Source organism: Dermacentor silvarum, chromosome 2, assembly GCF_013339745.2.
Source record: "Dermacentor silvarum isolate Dsil-2018 chromosome 2, BIME_Dsil_1.4, whole genome shotgun sequence".
In the NCBI taxonomy this organism is placed as follows: Eukaryota; Metazoa; Arthropoda; class Arachnida; order Ixodida; family Ixodidae; genus Dermacentor; species Dermacentor silvarum.
In genome coordinates, this window is record NC_051155.1 from 10131224 (window position 1) to 10148550 (window position 17327).

A 17327-nucleotide genomic window follows, 5' to 3' on the forward strand; every position below is an offset into this window, starting at 1 on the left:
TCGAAGCGGAATTGTCGAAACAACGTCGACTCCACTTGGTCCACATCGAGGAGTCGCGAGCGGTATCGCAGCAGCTCGCTTTCACGATTGCGCCTTATTCTATGTCGACAAGGCTGCAGTCACCTTTCAAAAGCCACCGCTCGCGGGTTGCGAGCATCAGATCGTCTATTTCTTGCCATGAAAGAGTAGCCAAAAGGCGGCGATTCCACAAGATGCTTGACGGCATTCTCTTCCCTTGCTGCTGCTCGCCTGAACACAAAATCGGCGCGAACGGCGCAAAAAAGCTTGGCTATACGAGTTTACTGCTTAGGCACTCCGAGGCAAGGGTGTTCCGAGGGTGTGCGCTACTTGGCAAGGGTGTTCCGAGGGTAGCAGCTACTAGGCAAGGGTGTTCCAAGTAGCACTCCACGTTTCAGATGTTGCGCGCGGTAAACTAATGCTGTGGCGGACAGCCTCAACCGAAACGTACGTAGCGCGCCGCACGATGCGTACGTACCCTCGCAAGCTTTCACTCGCACACACAGCCTACGGCGCACGGCGACGATGTTGCCGTGTTTGAACTTTACACAGAACCTCAAAGCGACGTCCACGGTGGCGGCACAAATGCGCTTCGCAATAGGCGAGGCGTAAACTCGTGGGACGCGTCGTCTGCTCGGCACTTCCGGTTCAACCGCTGACGGTTCCGGCGAACGATCTGACAGCAGCTGACAAACTGACAGCAGCTGAGAGTTCAAAGCGGAAGCAAAGGTGCATCAGTTTCCCCATTGGTCGCATTATCTGATAAAAGAAGAAAAGGTTTCTATGCATCTGAATGAGGCAATGTCAGATGGCATGGTTCACTCGCTTTCTTCCCCCTTTGTTCCTTTTTCTTATTTTCAGTGCAGTGTGAATGAAGTCTTGTCAAGCACGAGGTTTCATGCAGCATGATGGCTGTTAACTTGTACGAGTGTCCAAAAATCTAGCATTCTCATCGCTGAAGTGGCCGACGCATGCGTTGAATGTGCATTGTGTCTGGTTATTCAGCAATAAACCGATAATTGCAGGACAGTGCTCTCACTTGTTCACTGTGTTACATCTTATCGAAGTGCGCTGCCCCATCACATTAGTTTATTCGGACTCCTATTCCAAAGAAATATTTATCCAACTAATTTTCTTGAGGTCAGACTCACCTGCTCATCAACTGTGACGTAAGTGACCCCGAGCTGGATGGCTGCCTTGAGCAGGATGCAGGTGTTGTTTGTGCCTGGCACAGTCACATTGTAGCTGTTAACAGTGGCTTCCTTGGGTGGTGTTGTGGTGGTAGTCTTTGGTGAAGCCAGTTGGCGTGGCATTGTTGGCTGTGGTCTCCGGGTGGGAAGTCACATTCTGATGAGAGTCTGGTAGCGTGGAATTTTGCGCTGTAAGGAGGTAGGCAGAAATGCCCACATCACATACAGGGGGTTAAGACATCTCTAGACTGTCCAGCCATCCTACTTAAGGAAAAGGGTTACATTGCCAGCTAACAGCAAAATTTAGTATAAGCTTGCACAGAGGGCAAGAAAATCTCAAAATGGGGCTTGTAATTATAACTGTTACAGTGCCATATTCAAGCGTGAACAGATGTTCCTCATAATTACACACCATACGAGACACACTTGCTAGAATAAATCTCATTTTTCTAGCATACGTTTTACTGGGTTTGTGGTGGCTTGGCAAGAGAGCACATTCTGCAAATAGTATTACAGCTGTGAACATCTTTTGCAAGTCATGCATGGAGTTTACACAAGCGAAGAGCCAAAAGCTCTCGCTCTCCAAACCCTCTTTTAACAAGGAGGCCATTTCAAGGCTATCTCGAGAGCCACCATCAGCCGACACCAAGGCAAGCGAGATCAGTGGTGCTTGTTCACTACTGTTGCTCCATATATTATTTGATGTAGTTAACTACAAAAAAAGACTTCAGTGAAAACGATGTATGCGGTTTTATGACGCAAGGGCCAACGATGGACAAAGAGTGCCAGGACACGGTGTAGTCCATGGTGCGGTCAAGGAACAAAGGTGTCCATGTAAAGTGGCTACTGTATAGCAGCCTACATATATTCACTGTAAATGGCATAAAATACGCTGTATATGTATTAAAACTACGACGACACACAAGGTGTACAATGGACATAAAAGGAACGCTACGAAGGGCGATGCACTAAAAGATGTTGGTGCCAGTAGCCTCACCAGGACACTTGAATACAGACAGTTGGACGTGCTACGAATATCCTGGGCTGATAATGCGAAATGTAGTAACGTAATGTAGCAAGCTTAAAACTGATTTAATGTCAAGAAATGTTTCTGTACCAAAGAACATGGCCGGATGAAGAGGAATGTGTTGTCTGTAGGCTAACAGGAAGTACTTTTCAGGTTTACCACAACATTCTAGCAAAAACATTTGACGACGGTTGGCCTCACACCACATCTACCACAGGTTGGAGGTTCACCACCAGTCAGCAAAAAATGTGCCACATCCCAAGTCGCCAGAATAGGACACAAGTTTCTAGTGAGGGCTCTGGCTTAATTACATGGAGCTTAATGGTTTCAGCGTCCCACAGGAATGGCTTGGTGTCTGTAGCAGGAACAGCTGTAGAAGCATTAATAGCTTTGTGGAGATTGTTGGCAAGCATATTACCCTCGACGCCCAGGAACCTAGCCCATTATGACATGTTGGTGAGATGCATAAATAGTGCACAAGAGGGAATGAATAATTACAGGACTTGCGCTTTTGCAGTTACATTGCTTATGGAGTCTATAAGACTTATTGACTTCCCCAGTGCTTCACCACGAACAGTGCTGGCACATGCTTTGGCCGTAATGTTAGATTCAAAGCAAGAGGGACCAACGTAAGATATGACTGATGCATCAGTAAAATTCAGGGCAAGAATGAAGTTCTAAAAAAGTGCGCTTGAATGTGTGATCCTGGAGCATGTTTTGTCCCTTCAATAAATGATGTGTCACATTCTGCCAGCTGGTGGTAGTAGCTTCGCTGGAGGCATTAGGCAGTTTTCAAGAAGTGGGACACCCACTCTTTCGCTAAGTATCGTAACTTACAGTGAAAAAGGCTGTCACCGAGGGTCTGTCATGGACAAATGTAGCACACGTCAAATCATTCATGTTGGCATAGCAAGTATGTTGAGTTAGAGTGCACTTTGAAGAAATGAGTGAAGCTCACGCATATTCTTTGTGCAGATGGAGTGACACTAATTCGATTCTATGAACAGACTTTGTATAGGACTTATTCTGAAGGCACCCGAGGCCTGGCGGATACCCAAACGGTTAATAGGATCGAGCATTTTTAATGCCCTCGGCGAGTGCTACACCATAGTACCATAATCCTAATGTCCTCGTACGAGGCTCTTGTTAAATGTTAAAAAGGAAGGTGATCCGACGGCGGCACGAGGCGCGGCTACTTAGTGCGACGCTACGCACGCCGCTGCCGCAAGGGGCAGCACCTGTTCTGGGGACCACTTTTTCGCTCGCTTTGCTGGCACTTTTATGGGTGCTTTATTTCAATGAATATATGTCGTTCGCCTGCTTAAAACGACCCTACTTGGTTGGAGGAATGTCCCTTTATATTTCTGATTGACTCCGACACGGCGAGCAGCGGCAAGCGCAGCGCGCCATCTGCTCGAGCAGACGATGCATCTCTCTCGTGTTCGAAATGACGGTATTTTGAGTGTAAGTGGCATAAAACCTACCTGCTCAGGATTTGGCGTCTAAATAACGAAAAATTGCATATCTTTGGGTATGGGTGTTTATATGCTGACGGAGGTCGTAAAATTATCCACTGTTGTGCCGCTTCTCCAAGGCCTCCTCAACACATGCTGCCCCTAGCGGCGGCGCTCACTTCTGGTCACACGAAGTGGCCGCTCTCTCGCCTGCTTTTGCCCCAGTGCGGGCGCGCCGTCGGAGCACCTATCTTCTTACACCGTGATCAAGAGTTAGTGAGGCAGAACCAATGGCCAAATCAATGAATCCGTACGAGTTATCCAGCAAGTTAAAATATGTAGGTTCTTTATTACACAGGAATACACAAGAGTTAACAAAAATTTTCTGCAAGTCGACCTCTAGTGTCCCACCGGGAGTCTCCCAAAGAGACTGTTATGGCCACTGAAATTAACGACTATTATGTAGGGTTCAGGAAGCTGATCGACAAGGCTATAAACATCGGTTTTATGGAGTTCTTGATTAGGTGGCAAGTATAACGAGTAGATGGTGTGCTGTTCCACAGCTGGTGCCAGGGCCGCCAATTGCGGGAGGACGTCCAGGTTATCACGTTCAGGTCACCACTTGTGGGAAAACCTGTGGTTTATGACCTCCGACATATTTCCTCATCGGTACAGCACAGACGAAATCACTGAACGCTGCTGGCCTGCTTGTTCCTTGTTCTGGCTCGAGCACACGGACCTGCATGCCTTGGCGCCACTTTGTTGTCGGTAAAACGCCGGTGGCTCGCCGTAATGGTAATTAACTTGTTCAATAAGGTTGCTTAAACTGACACTGCCTCAAGAGGCGTTTGAAGTTCTAAATACTGACATGCTGCACACTTAGCTATGATGGCTACACTGCCAGATGAGGCGATAGCACCGTCACTATCTTTACCCTCCCGAGCCTGGAACACAACTATGACATAGTCGCTCTTCAAGGTGGTTTTTATTGTCTAGTTATGTTACGAACTTGAAAACAATTTTTAAAATTTATATACCACAGTTAGAGGCCAAAAACTGCGTCTCCGTGTATATCTCATCATTGCTATAGTAAAAACTGCATTTCATTGCTTAAACGCAGAGATGAAGAAAATGTTACGGGGAAAAGGAATAAGAAATGTATTTACAGTGTATTTACAAGACTGGCAGCGGCTGACAAGATCATAGTAAGCACTGCGTAGTCCCGAGCTTCGTCTTCTTCAAGTGCTCTCAAAACGTCTTCTTCATCGCTCTGTCACATGACCCCCGGCGGCTGAAGCACCGACCCGGTGCTAGTTAGGAGGCGTTGGAGTGATACGGCTTAAGACGCGTGACGTGGACTACGTCGGAACGAGGCTGAGCCACGGTGGGGTCAAGAGGGGCGATTTCGTAGGTGACGTCGGTTACTTGACGCAAGACGCGGTAAGGACCAGAGTAGCGTGAAAGCAACTTCTCCGAGAGGCCAACGCATCGCGACGGAGACCAAAGGAGAACCAGGGCGCCCGGTGTGTAGTGGGCGTCACGATGGCGGGTGTCATATAAGCGCCGCTGATTTTCCTGCGAGTCCACAAGTCGAAGTCGGGCAATATGGCGTGCCTCTTGTGCCTGGATTATGGCGTCCCGGGCGTACTCTGATGCGAAATACAGGCTATCAGGCAGGAGGGTGTCGAAAGGTAGCGTAGGGTCGCGGCCAAACAAGAGGAAGAATGGAGAGAAGCCTGCGGTATCGTGGCGAGCAGAATTGTAGGCAAAGGTAACGAATGGTAATGCAACGTCCCAGTCGCGATGGTCAGCGGAGACATACATGGATAGCATCTCAGTGAGGGTCCGGTTGAGACGCTCGGTTAGACCATTCGTTTGTGGATGGTAAGCAGTAGCAAGTTTGTGTTTAGTCGCGCACGAGTGTAGAATGTCATTAACAACTTTCAAAAGAAAGTAGCGGCCTCGGTCGGTAAGGAGCTGTCGAGGGGCACCGTGGTGAAGGACGACGTTTTCTAGTATAAAATCGGCGACATCGGTTGCACAGCTTGTCGGAAGAGCCCGTGCGATTGCGTATCGGGTGGCGTAATCTGTTGCTACAGCAATCCACTTATTTCCCGAAACAGACGTAGGAAAAGGGCCTAAAAGATCAACGCCTACACGAAAGAATGGTTCTGAAGGCACGTCAAGTGGTTGAAGGCGGCCAGCAGGGAGCGTGGTCGGCTTTTTTCGCCGTTGACAAAGGTCACATGCAGCGACATAACGGCAGACGTCACGGTAAAGACCAGGCCAAAAAAAGCGCCGACGAACGCGGTCGTAAGTCCGTGACACGCCAAGGTGACCGGCAGTCGGCACATCATGAAGCTGGGCGAGAACAGTCCAGCGCAGATGCGAAGGGACAACTAAGAGTCGGTCAGGGCCGTCAGGGCGCATGTTACAGCGGTACAAGACGCCATCGTGGAGTTCAAACATTCGAAGGGAAGGGTCGGGCGTCGTTGAAGTCAGCCGTTGAATAAGGTCTTTTAAGAAGTCGTCCCGGCGTTGTTCCGCTCCGATATCGTCAAAAGCACTCAAAGAGAGAACGGTGACAGGAATGCCGGCCATAGAAACGTCAGGTGGGTCGACAGGATGGCGCGACAAGCAGTCCGCATCTTGGTGTAACCGGCCTGTCTTGTATACAACTGAGTAGTTGTATTCTTGAAGGCGCAGAGCCCATCGGCTAAGGCGCCCAGAAGGATCTTTCAGAGATGAAAGCCAACACAGAGCATGGTGGTCAGTAATGACTGAATTGCCGGCCGTACAAATAGGGGCGGAATTTTCCCACTGCCCAAACGAGAGCCAGACACTCGCGCTCAGTGATGGAATATTTGCGCTCAGCAGGGGAAAGAAGGCGGCTGGCGTAAGCAATAACACGGTCTTGTCCTTGTTGTTTCTGGGCCAGGATAGCTCCAATACCATGGCCGCTGGCATCGGTACGGACTTCTGTTGGAGCTGACGCGTCAAAGTGAGCGAGAATGGGAGGGGAAGTAAGCAGCCGGATCAGCTCAGTGAAAGCACGAGCTTGCTCACAGCCCCAAATGAAGGCAGCGTCTTTCTTGAGGAGCTGAGTAAGAGGGCGTGCAACGTCCGCAAAATTGCGGACAAACCGACGAAAGTAGGAGCAGAGGCCCAAGAAGCTGCGAACGTCCTTGGCGCACGTGGGCACGGGAAAGTCTTTCACTGCCCGGATTTTATCTTGATCAGGACGGACACCCGAAGAATCGACGAGATGTCCGAGCACAGAAATTTCACGACGACCGAAGCGGCATTTGGACGAATTGAGTTGTAGCCCCGCCCGACGAAAAACAGATAGGACCGTCGATAGGCGTTCGAGGTGCGTCGCAAAAGTGGGAGAAAAAACGATCACATCGTCCAAGTAACAGAGGCAGATAGACCACTTGAAACCGTGTAGGAGGGCGTCCATCATTCTTTCAAATGTGGCTGGGGCATTACATAACCCGAAAGGCATGACTTTGAACTGATAGAGGCCGTCGGGAGTAATAAAAGCCGTTTTCTCACGGTCCATGTCATCGACGGCAATTTGCCAGTACCCGGAGCGAAGGTCTATGGACGAAAAATATTGTGCTCCATGGAGGCAATCAAGGGCATCGTCAATGCGTGGTAGCGGATAGACGTCCTTCTTGGTTACCTTGTTTAGGTGCCGATAATCTACGCAAAATCGACAACTGTTGTCCTTTTTCTTAACTAGGACAACAGGGGATGCCCATGGGCTACAAGAAGGTTCAATGATGTTACGAGAAAGCATCTTATCAACTTCGTGTTGGATGATGTCTCGCTCGGTAGCAGAGACGCGGTAGGGTCGCCGATGGATTGGGCTCGCATCCCCGGTGTTAATGCGATGTTTCACAACAGATGTTTGTCCGAGAGGACGGTCTCCAAGGTCGAATAAGTCCCAGTACGAGGCAAGGAGGCAACGTAGTTCATTGGCACACTGGGGCGGAAGGTCGGGCGCGATCATTTTCATTAGGGCATTCAAGTCTGAAGGGGCAGGAGGCACAGCAAGAGTTGCACACGAGGAGTCGTCAGCATTTAAACCATTTATACTATGTGTAGTATATCTTCCCGACAAGACAGCACCGTTACATATGCAGTGACCATCCTTAACATCGAAGCCAGCGTCAATGCCACGTCGCTTATGTGCCTTCCCATGCAAGTCAACATGGCGAGATACAATTGATGATTGAATCCGGAGCAGTCGTATCACTCATGAGCTACGAAGACTACAGGAATTCTTTCACCTCCTCCAGTCACATCTTATACAAAACTACTCCGAACAAGTCATCAAGAACTTACGATCTTCCCAGGCAACAGTCCATTTACAAGGCAAGTCTGCATCAGTTAACTTTTAAGTTACTGAAAAGGGCTCGTCGCTTCTGGGACTGGATGCCATCAAAGCACTGGAGATGGTCCATCGGCAGAGAAACTGTCCTTTCTCCAGGTCTCGTCAACCCCACTGGTCTCCGACATTGCTTCGCGGCTGAATATTGTCCGACCTTAGTCAACTTGTATAGTTGTAGCGGACTTTGAAAATGCTCCGCAGGCCAACGCCTGTTCAACTTTGGTGGAGTGTTGGAATGTTCTACTTCAGTGGACTTGCACAGTACAGCAGACCGTGGAACTAGTACCATGCCTTAAATTCCGTCCTACTTCAACGTCAGTGAGGGTCACCCAAGTTCAAGAATTGTGACTGCAAGCTCCACGGAAGATCCAGGTGAAGTGTCACTTATGTGTTGATTTACGTGTTGAGCGCATGACAAAACTAATTTTTTCAATAACTGTACATGTCTTAAAGCATGTATTCCTACACATAATCTTGTTCAGCAGTCAAATGCAGTTACTACAGCTGTTCTTTCAGTGAATTCCCCATTACAATGCAGTTTTTCTCATTCATGAGAATTTTCCTATGCACCTCCTAAATTAGCTCGAATGAGTGTTCCATGTTCGGCCGTAAGGCAACAGAGTCGGGCTTGATTGCCAATGCAGACTGACGTGCCCAGTCAAAATGCATCACTCGCAGCGCCGGCTGCATAGCGCTTCACAGAATGTGTTCTGTTCAGGCACTAATGCAATGTCCGGCTGTGGTAGAGCACTGCACAGGCAGATTTTTTCAGCCCGGGCCTGGCCTGGGCCCGTTTTTACGTTAGGCTGCCTGCCCGAGCCCGACCACAAGTTTTATGGCGAGATTCGGGCCCGGAAATAATCTACGTTACCCGCCCGGCCCAGCCCGCCACCCCATTACCTCAGGCCCGAGCCCGGCTCGAAACCGGCCCGAGACCGAAAAAGACATGTTTTTCAGAGTCGAGACGCGCGAGGATAACTTGCTGCACGTTACATGCACACCACCAGAAAGTCAGAGCCAGGACCGGGCCCGGCCCAAGAAAAAACTGCCCTACCCGGCCCGGCCCACGGGCCGGGCCCGGGCTTTCGGGTAAGCCTGAGCCCGTGCAGTGCTCTAGGTTGTGGTGCCCAAGCAAAATGAAGACACCCGATGGGTGTGTAACTGAACCAAACGGTTCAATGCAGGCACTTTCTCAACAAAAGACTGCTGTGCCCCCAGTCTCTCATTGTTTCTTTTTCCTATACACATATCGGACATGTTTCCGAGCCATCGAGCTGTAAGAGACGAGTGTTCGCTTCCAGTAGTGCACCGATTGTAGTGCACATGGGTTTGCTCAAGTTATCACTTGCAGCTCCACCAACCCCTCAAATGACTGGCAGCAGAGACTGTGGGTGTGCCCACTTTGACCACATTTCACAAAGACGGACAGCATTACCAATTTGCAGCCTGCATAGTATCTCGTACATATTGATGAACTACGGTTGAGCGAGAGCTCACAATGAGTCGCCAATTCTGTATCACTGGCACTAGGAAGGGGCACGCAACAGAATGTGACAACGCAATTATCAGCCAGCGGTAAGGAGCGAAGGCGCTGGAGCGGCTCAGTTCTAATCCGGTCACGTTTCGCTGAGTAGAGCGGTTGAACAGCTAAGCAGGACTTTTCAAAGAGGCACCGTGCAAGTCAAACGCAGACATTGGAGCCAAAACCACGGTATGCCCAATGCGTCCAGAGCAAAGCACGTCAGAATCAAACACTTCATTAGTATTCAAGCTACCATCACTACCCTCCAGATGAAGGACTGCCCTTACGTACAACATGGCCGGTATTTTGTAGCAATGCTCATTCTATGCTAGTCTTATCCACTGCTCACGGCCGACTGATCCTGTTGATAACGTGATCAGACCGTCGCTTTGACTGCTGACCAAGCGCGAAAAGGCATTAGCACCCAGAAAAGGCATTGCTACAAAATACCAGCTGAAGTGTGTTAAAACATGAAAGTCACAGTGAAGGCTGAAGTAAACATATGCAGCAGCACCCCTAACAAGCTTGGCAGACTATGCAAGAGAGTAAAACCAAGCCTAACACAGCCCTGCTCTTACAAGCATGTTTTGTTGAGCCCAGGTTGCGTACAAAATTGTGCTCGCATGCAATCGCTGTTACATAGGCCAAGCAAGATGGCTCATCAATGATCTGCTTCGAATCTTATTGCCAGAGGTGTGGTTGCACCATTATGAATGGCAACATGGCTAATATGTACTGTGCACAGCGCACACGAGAGCCTTCAGCATAGTTGCACGTGGTGCCATATACATGGTGAATATCTGTCGTGCAAATCAAGCATTCGGTTGCAGTCCACGCTCTGTCCCATGGTTCTTTTACTGTTCACTTGAATTTTGTTTAGAATGCGTACCAGCCAGCCTAAACTAGATTCGTTGTTAGGCGGGTTTTAACAATGAAATGTACAGGTAAAAACTGCATATATTAACATATTCTTGTAGAGTTCAGAGCACAACTACTGCAAAAGAAGGACCTCAAATTTCGGCTGAGGTGTCCTCTTTTTCTAGAGGTGCTGGTGTCTGAACCTCAATTTTTCCTTCAATGCAGAACAACCCGTGCCTCAAAAGCTTGCACTCTACTTTCAGGCATGCTTCAAGGTCAGCAAAAAGACAAATGAAAAGGACAGGCGCTACCTTCCAACCAAATTCAAGCCAACTACCCATGCACACGGTTAATTCGACCTTGGAGCAAAATCTTGCACGCGATAGGATGTAACAATATTCATTTGCAGTTACAAGACATGCCGTTTGCTTGCCACTACCTTGTTTTATGGTTCTCGCGACAAGCTTTGCATTTATGGCTAGCATTCCCTGACCAGTGTGGTTCAACAGTAATGGTACAAACTAGAGGCTGTTGCACACAGCTGAATTAGTTTGGAGAATGACCGTGTCACAGTCATTCTTGCCATGCGTAACAAATGCAAAGCCACATGCAATTGAAGCGTTTTGGAAAATAAAAGCATGTGTGTTAGCCAGCCATGTGACAATGTAGTTCCTTGACTGCAAGAAACTTGTGTGCAAACTTGCATTTAACTAACCCACACATTTTTTTTTTTTTTTTGAAGATCGTTTCACGTGTGTCACCTGCCTGCATTCTCAAGGTTGGCACTCCAATGTGCTTCGGCAACAGCACGACGCTTGCACCAACTGGCGGCAACGACAACACTGACCGCATCCAGTCCAGCCAGCTACCTACCTAGCACGTTCCTGCACCAAACTGGCGACATTACGTCCCGTAATAGCCTGCGCAACTGTTAAAATATAGGCGAAACTACATTCGAGGCGAACTTCCCGCGATTAGTACTCGCCCGGTGAATTACAATGTGCCCTCAAGAAAGCCGCCAAAGTAGCACCAAAATTTAACGAGCAACGTTGCAGCAGTTAAATTTTGGAAAAGCAGATTTCGCAATCATTTGCGATCGACACTGCAGCAATGAAATGAAGTTACCTTGAAAACTGATTTGACGTTGCCTACGAACACCGATAACTATGGCAAGGAAACGAGCTGAACGACCGCGCTTCCACAAAACGACGGCAGCCTTGTGCGAAGAATGGGGGCGGCACACGCCGATAGCCGCCGCCACGTGACCGACAATCGGATACCGCCCGCCCCGGCGATGGACTGCGGGCAGCAAAACAACCCAAGCTCGGTGGCGGCGGCACCGAATGCGCAGGCTCGTCCCGACAAACTCTCGAAAGACAGCCACGAATAAACGCACTTCGATCTTTGCGCGGAGACGGACTAGAACGCACTCGCGCCGACCAAAGTGCGCATTGTTTGTCACGCGCCTGCACGGGGATGTCAGCTGGCTATGACTCGCCCTTGTCGCATGACGCATCCGTCCGATTAGGGATATGACGGCGGCCTTCACACCGCGTCCAACACTCGCCGTTTCTACGACGACGCAATTTAGGCAGGGGCAAAAAGACATCACCCGACGAATTGTAAGCGGACGTGTTGCGAAAACTCCCTCTGCATAGCAAAGCTGAGCCAAGCTCACCTGAAACAATTGCGAGGCAGGCAGCGAAGGCAATCGTCCACTTCATGGCAGTTCTTCAAAAACACCGCTCGAAGGTGTCAGCAGCTCGGGACTATGCTATCGACAACGCTATTACAGCGCACTGCAGACTTTTGTAACTACACCGTAAACGCGCACCGTAACCCTGCCACTGCCAGAGAACATATGATCAACGCTGTTCCCTCGGCTGTTGTCTTATACCCCCTAACCTTAGGCGGTAGCAAATGTGTGCGTCAACTGCACTAAATCACAAATAAAACACGCTAGCTATCCCGTATATGTTTCTGCAAAACTAAAAAAAATTCAGCTATTTTTTAATCAAATTTCAGAAACTACATTTTTTTTTTCATTTTTAGCTTAGATAAAGTGCCCTTTTTTCGTTCTCTAGTCGTTCTAGTACAGTGGCTAGAGTACACTTACTAGTGTGCCGACCGCCGAGCGTTTCCAATGGGAGACGCTGGCACCGCCGGTGATGCCTTCCGCCGGAGGCCACCAGACGGCGACACTCTTTGGGACCGTGCTAACCGAGTGGCGCATCAAGTGCGGGCGCTTGAGACTTGCGCCATGGGTGTTCTGTGCTTGCGCTTCGGAGTATGGGTGTTCTGTGCTTCGGATGCACTTCGCATACGGGTGCGTAAGCGCAGTCGGTTGCGGTGCGTTGTTGCTTTCGAACAAGTAGCGTATGGTGCCTCCACATGTCATTGCTGGGTTTCTTTCTTGTGCGCGCGGTTCGTACTTGTGTCTGTTCACGGATGGAACCGCGAAGTCGTCGCAGAAAACGAGGCATAAAGACGGCACCTGTTCTGTCCCATATTCTACGAGTGGATACCGCACAAACAACGAGCAGGTCTCATTATTCAGCGCGCCTGCTGACCCAGAACGTTTAGCCGAGTGGCAGAAGAATACAAAGAAGGCTGATCGAAGAAAACTCCGGCGGCTATCGTTTGTGAGAAACACTTTATTGCTACATTGAGCGCTCGTTCAAAATTACAGTCGACGGTGTGTCGCCCATGAAAAGCTGGCCTGTTTAATTAGCGGCAGTCGCAATAAGTGCCGTTAGGTGATTAAACAGATCATTAGTAAATTTATGGTAATTAGCTACAAATATTGGTGTGTATTTCGAATTTGTGGACATGTGTCGCATATAATAGTTTACTTTGAAAAAGTTCTACCTCTTCCTCGGAAACCACGTATTTATTTATTGGTATTTTTCGAAGAAACAGCCGGTATCGTGTAGCAGTAGCGTACCCAGGATCTCTGCCAGGGTGGGGGGTTGACAGTTTGCCAATACCATCTAAATAGCACTAATTTCAATTTCCTCACGGGAAATTGTCAAAAATGCGCTCTTTGTGAGTGTGCAGACGACTGCGCGTCTTACATCTTAGTTGCAGTACTCAAATGCGCAAGGAAAGAAAAGGGGTTAAACAAAAGAGGGGGGTTAAGTCGGCCTCAGGGGGGGGGGGGTTACAAGCCCCGAACTCCCCCCCCCCCCCCCCCCCCGTCGGTGCGCCACTGGCGTGTAGCGTACAACTGTGCGTACGATCGTTTGTAAGTGCAACGACATCATATTCTTTCGATTACGCTTTGCGCCACAACCAACGTTACGCAGCGTCGCGAAACTGGCAGGGACAGCCCAACGGCGTGTCTCGCACGCGCGCGTTGGCACCACCGTGCTAGCCACCATAACCGTGCTAGAGAGACCGTTTTCACGAGGGCGCTCCCGACGGTCTGGCGTGGAGAGTATGTGTCAGTGTTGCCTGTTCGGTCTGGACTGTGAGCTTGCCTTGCGCTTGCATTGCGGAGTGGTAGCTTCGCTTCGATGTTTCCATTTATTTTTGTCACGAATGACTTACGCTCGTAAATAATGGCATATATCATCAAAAGGCTACAGGCCAGCACTGTGCAATTTATGGGTGGACAAACAACCAGCGGAAAATAACGATTTTGGGGACTAAGTGTGTCCACAACACAGCACTCCGCAAGACCACTGCCGCGATGTGGTATGTTCACGCTTCGCCGGTTTCCTGCATCACCTGAGGACTTGGCATTTCAGTCTAATATGAACCAATGCACAAATCAGTAAAATAACGCATTTTGGTAAACTCTTTTTGGCACATTTCCCAACAGGTTGCGACTCTTCGATGCAATATTTTCTTGTATGTAGTGGCAGAGGCTACATTTGTTATTCTTTCAAACACGACTTCATTCCAGTGCCTAATTTTGGATCGTGATCGAGTCCGATATGGGTCGCATTTCTTGGTCGCGATTGGCTTCTTTGCTCAATCTGCGGAAGGAAGCCAATCGCGGTCGAACATTCCGGTCCAGATCGGTCTCGATCGCTATCAAAAGTGGCCGTGTGACACCGGTATAAGACAAATTGGAGCACTCTGCGAGAGAACTGATCGGTAAATACACTTCGCAACGATCTGGAAAAATCGTGTCCTATGGAAGATGTATGCAGACCCTGTGTCCACCAAAACATTGTCTCTGCATTCACACGCACCCTACGCGGCCCTGCCCAAAAGGTAATTAACTTCAACAGTGTGGTGCTGCATCGAGCTCACCCATCTTTGAGCGTTGTCTATGTGCTTGGCAAGCAAGAGAATGCAAAAACTAACGTCTCAACCTCATCAGTGCGGCCTAGCGCCAGTGTTAGAGTTCGGGAACCGTAATGCGCTAACTGTGCGTGGCGTAGAAACGCGCTAAATGAGCCCGCGCAAGTAAGAACGTAAAAAAAAAAAAAACGGTATTCGCATGAGTACGCGGACAATAGCATCATGCTTGCAAGAATAACAGTAACGAAAAAAATAAATTCGCACAGTCGATCAAGTGAAATACTTACGTGCGTGCAGAGACTTCTTCGCAGACCACTAAGCGCTTTTCACTCACGCTCAGTAGTGGTTTACTGTCATATGCATATGTATTTATTCGACAATTGTTAAGACTCAACATTACTTTATTATGAACATAGCACATTGAGACGGTGTAAGGGAAACAAGAGAAAGAGCAGAGATGGCCCTAACGCTGCAATATTATTGGCTTATTTCGCTTCAGAGATAGCGCACACGAACAATTCTTGCCGTACGCGATATCTTCAATACAAACTTCGCGCACGATCTACGTTAAGGTTCACCGTGAGCGAAGCTTGTTCCAAATTCAGACATTCGAAAGAAAAGCCATTCCAGGCAAACAAACGTAAAACATAGGTAAACAAATATATCTTTATAACAAGTCCTGTTATAATCCATATTGGGATTGACAGGATCTATAAATAAATAAATACTAAAAATAAAAATCTAGCACCTGGGCTGTATCAGTCGCGCTGGCATCTGTGATCACTGCCGCGCGTCGGTTCGCAGCAGGTACCGCGCTGCTCGATGGCCACGCATTATGCTTTGACATTTGGTTATAAGCACCCTGCACCGCACCAGATCCAATAAATTTTGCATGATTGAGCTGTTCAGCTGCGTCGGAAGCGTATGGAGTAACCACCGCATATCTATATACCAACCACTGACACGCGTCGTCGGGCCGCCGGCGCCTGGTTCTATAAGCATTGCCCGACAGCTACGTACGCGCCTGCTTTCGCTAAATGAGGCAACCCTCAATCGCGAAACGTAATGGTGGTCAGATTCAATCGACGATACGGTCACGTGTGCCCAGCAATAACAATGAAATATACCGCTGATTAGCACGCCAGGTAGATCTCGACGAAGCAGACGCGGCTGCCGCCGCTACCGACGAAGAAACACCACATCCACTGGCTGGGCTTGCTGTTGCCATGACACACTACACTGAGCGCTCACGCGAGCACGTGAAACATGTAACAAGTCAAGCGGCACAAGACAAGCGAAGCGGAAGAAAACAATCGAAATAATGCGCGGCGAAGATCACACAACCGACGTGCGGCCGGCCTGCTCTCGCAAGGCGCACAGTCCAAAATGGCGGCGACGCTAGACGTCGCTCGTGTCGGCCAATGGCGCTGCTCAAACATCGGTTTGTGAAAAGGTCTACAGCAAGGAGTTCTTTTATAACCTCCTTGGTCTACAGTCCCTACGGCTATCGCCGTCTGGTGGCCGCCGGCGGAAGGCATCATTCTCCGGGCCATGCTTTTCCTTCCTCCATGCTCCGGGCACGGCCGCCTGATTCTAGCCTGATTCGCGGGCACATCATAATTGGAATTATCCGCTCTTTATGCGCATGCGCTAGGAGTAGTGGGTGCAAGAGAGAAATGTGGGGACTTTCGGTCCCTGAAACTTCTCTTCGTCTAGGTACTTCGGGGACGAAAGTTGTTAGCGCCGTTCGTCCCTAGCCGAGCTGGCAGCACAGAATCGACAGAATGCGTGCCGGCAAGGCGAAGAAGCCGTGTCCGAGGTGAGTTTGTTGCGACGGTAGTATATTAAATTTTTATAGTCGCAGGGGGATAGGTTTGGAAGTGAGGTGTCTTCTCGGATGACTTTAGTGGCAAAGCAATACATCGTGCCGATGCATTGTTCATTAGTGTCGTTGAGCAAGGTCAACATGCCGCACACTTCAGGAGACAATGCTATAACAATGCTTCCCGTAAATCTGAATACAAGGCGCCGGATGGGGCAGATATGCTGCATACTTGTTTGAAGCGGCAAGCAGGAATGTTACATGTGTTTCTCCTTCTGCGTTTCGCAAGACCTACTGATGGAAAACTATATGCCCAACAATACACACGAGAGATACATGCTGCTTGAAGAACGAGAAAAATATTTGTTCTCCAAAGGGAACCGTACAAAATAACATAGTAGAACGAAAGCCGACACTGCGGCCGCAATGCACGCGCATCACCGAGCGGCATTAAAAATAAAATAATATAAAGAGAAAGCAAGGAATTCTTAAGGCATAAATACATGTCATATGCAATTATCAACACCATTTGAGCAGTCTGAACGCAAATATCAGCGCGCGAAGTAGTACGAATGACCCTGCCGAGCTGTTTCGCCAGCAGTTTCCAAAGGCGCGACCTTGATGCGGCCCAATCCACTTCGATCGCAGCGCCGCCACAGTATTTTTCCACATCGGGCGCCTCACTGCAAAGCATGCGCCGCCCCAGCCGCTCGTCCCGCTCGACCATATTCTAGTACACTGTAGTCCCCACCAAGTGGTCCCCACATTTTTCTCTCGCACCCACTACTC

At 49.1% G+C, this 17327-nt stretch overlaps 1 protein-coding gene across 2 annotated transcripts in view; it reads right to left on the reverse strand.

Moving 5' to 3' along the window:
• The window catches only part of LOC119441315 (lysosome-associated membrane glycoprotein 1), a 55632-nt gene extending 43264 nt beyond the window's left edge, over nt 1-12368 (reverse strand). The window contains exons 1-2 of one of the 2 annotated variants that reach the window (XM_049661148.1): nt 12144-12368; nt 1170-1397 (exon numbers count right to left, since the gene is read on the reverse strand). In XM_049661148.1, the coding sequence (XP_049517105.1) occupies nt 1170-1331 (162 nt within the window). In that variant the 5' untranslated portion in view covers nt 1332-1397; nt 12144-12368. The remainder of the gene's footprint in view (nt 1-1169; nt 1398-12143) is intronic. The other variant, XM_037705939.2, reaches the window with a different exon arrangement.
• Between the last annotated feature and the right edge of the window lie 4959 nt (nt 12369-17327).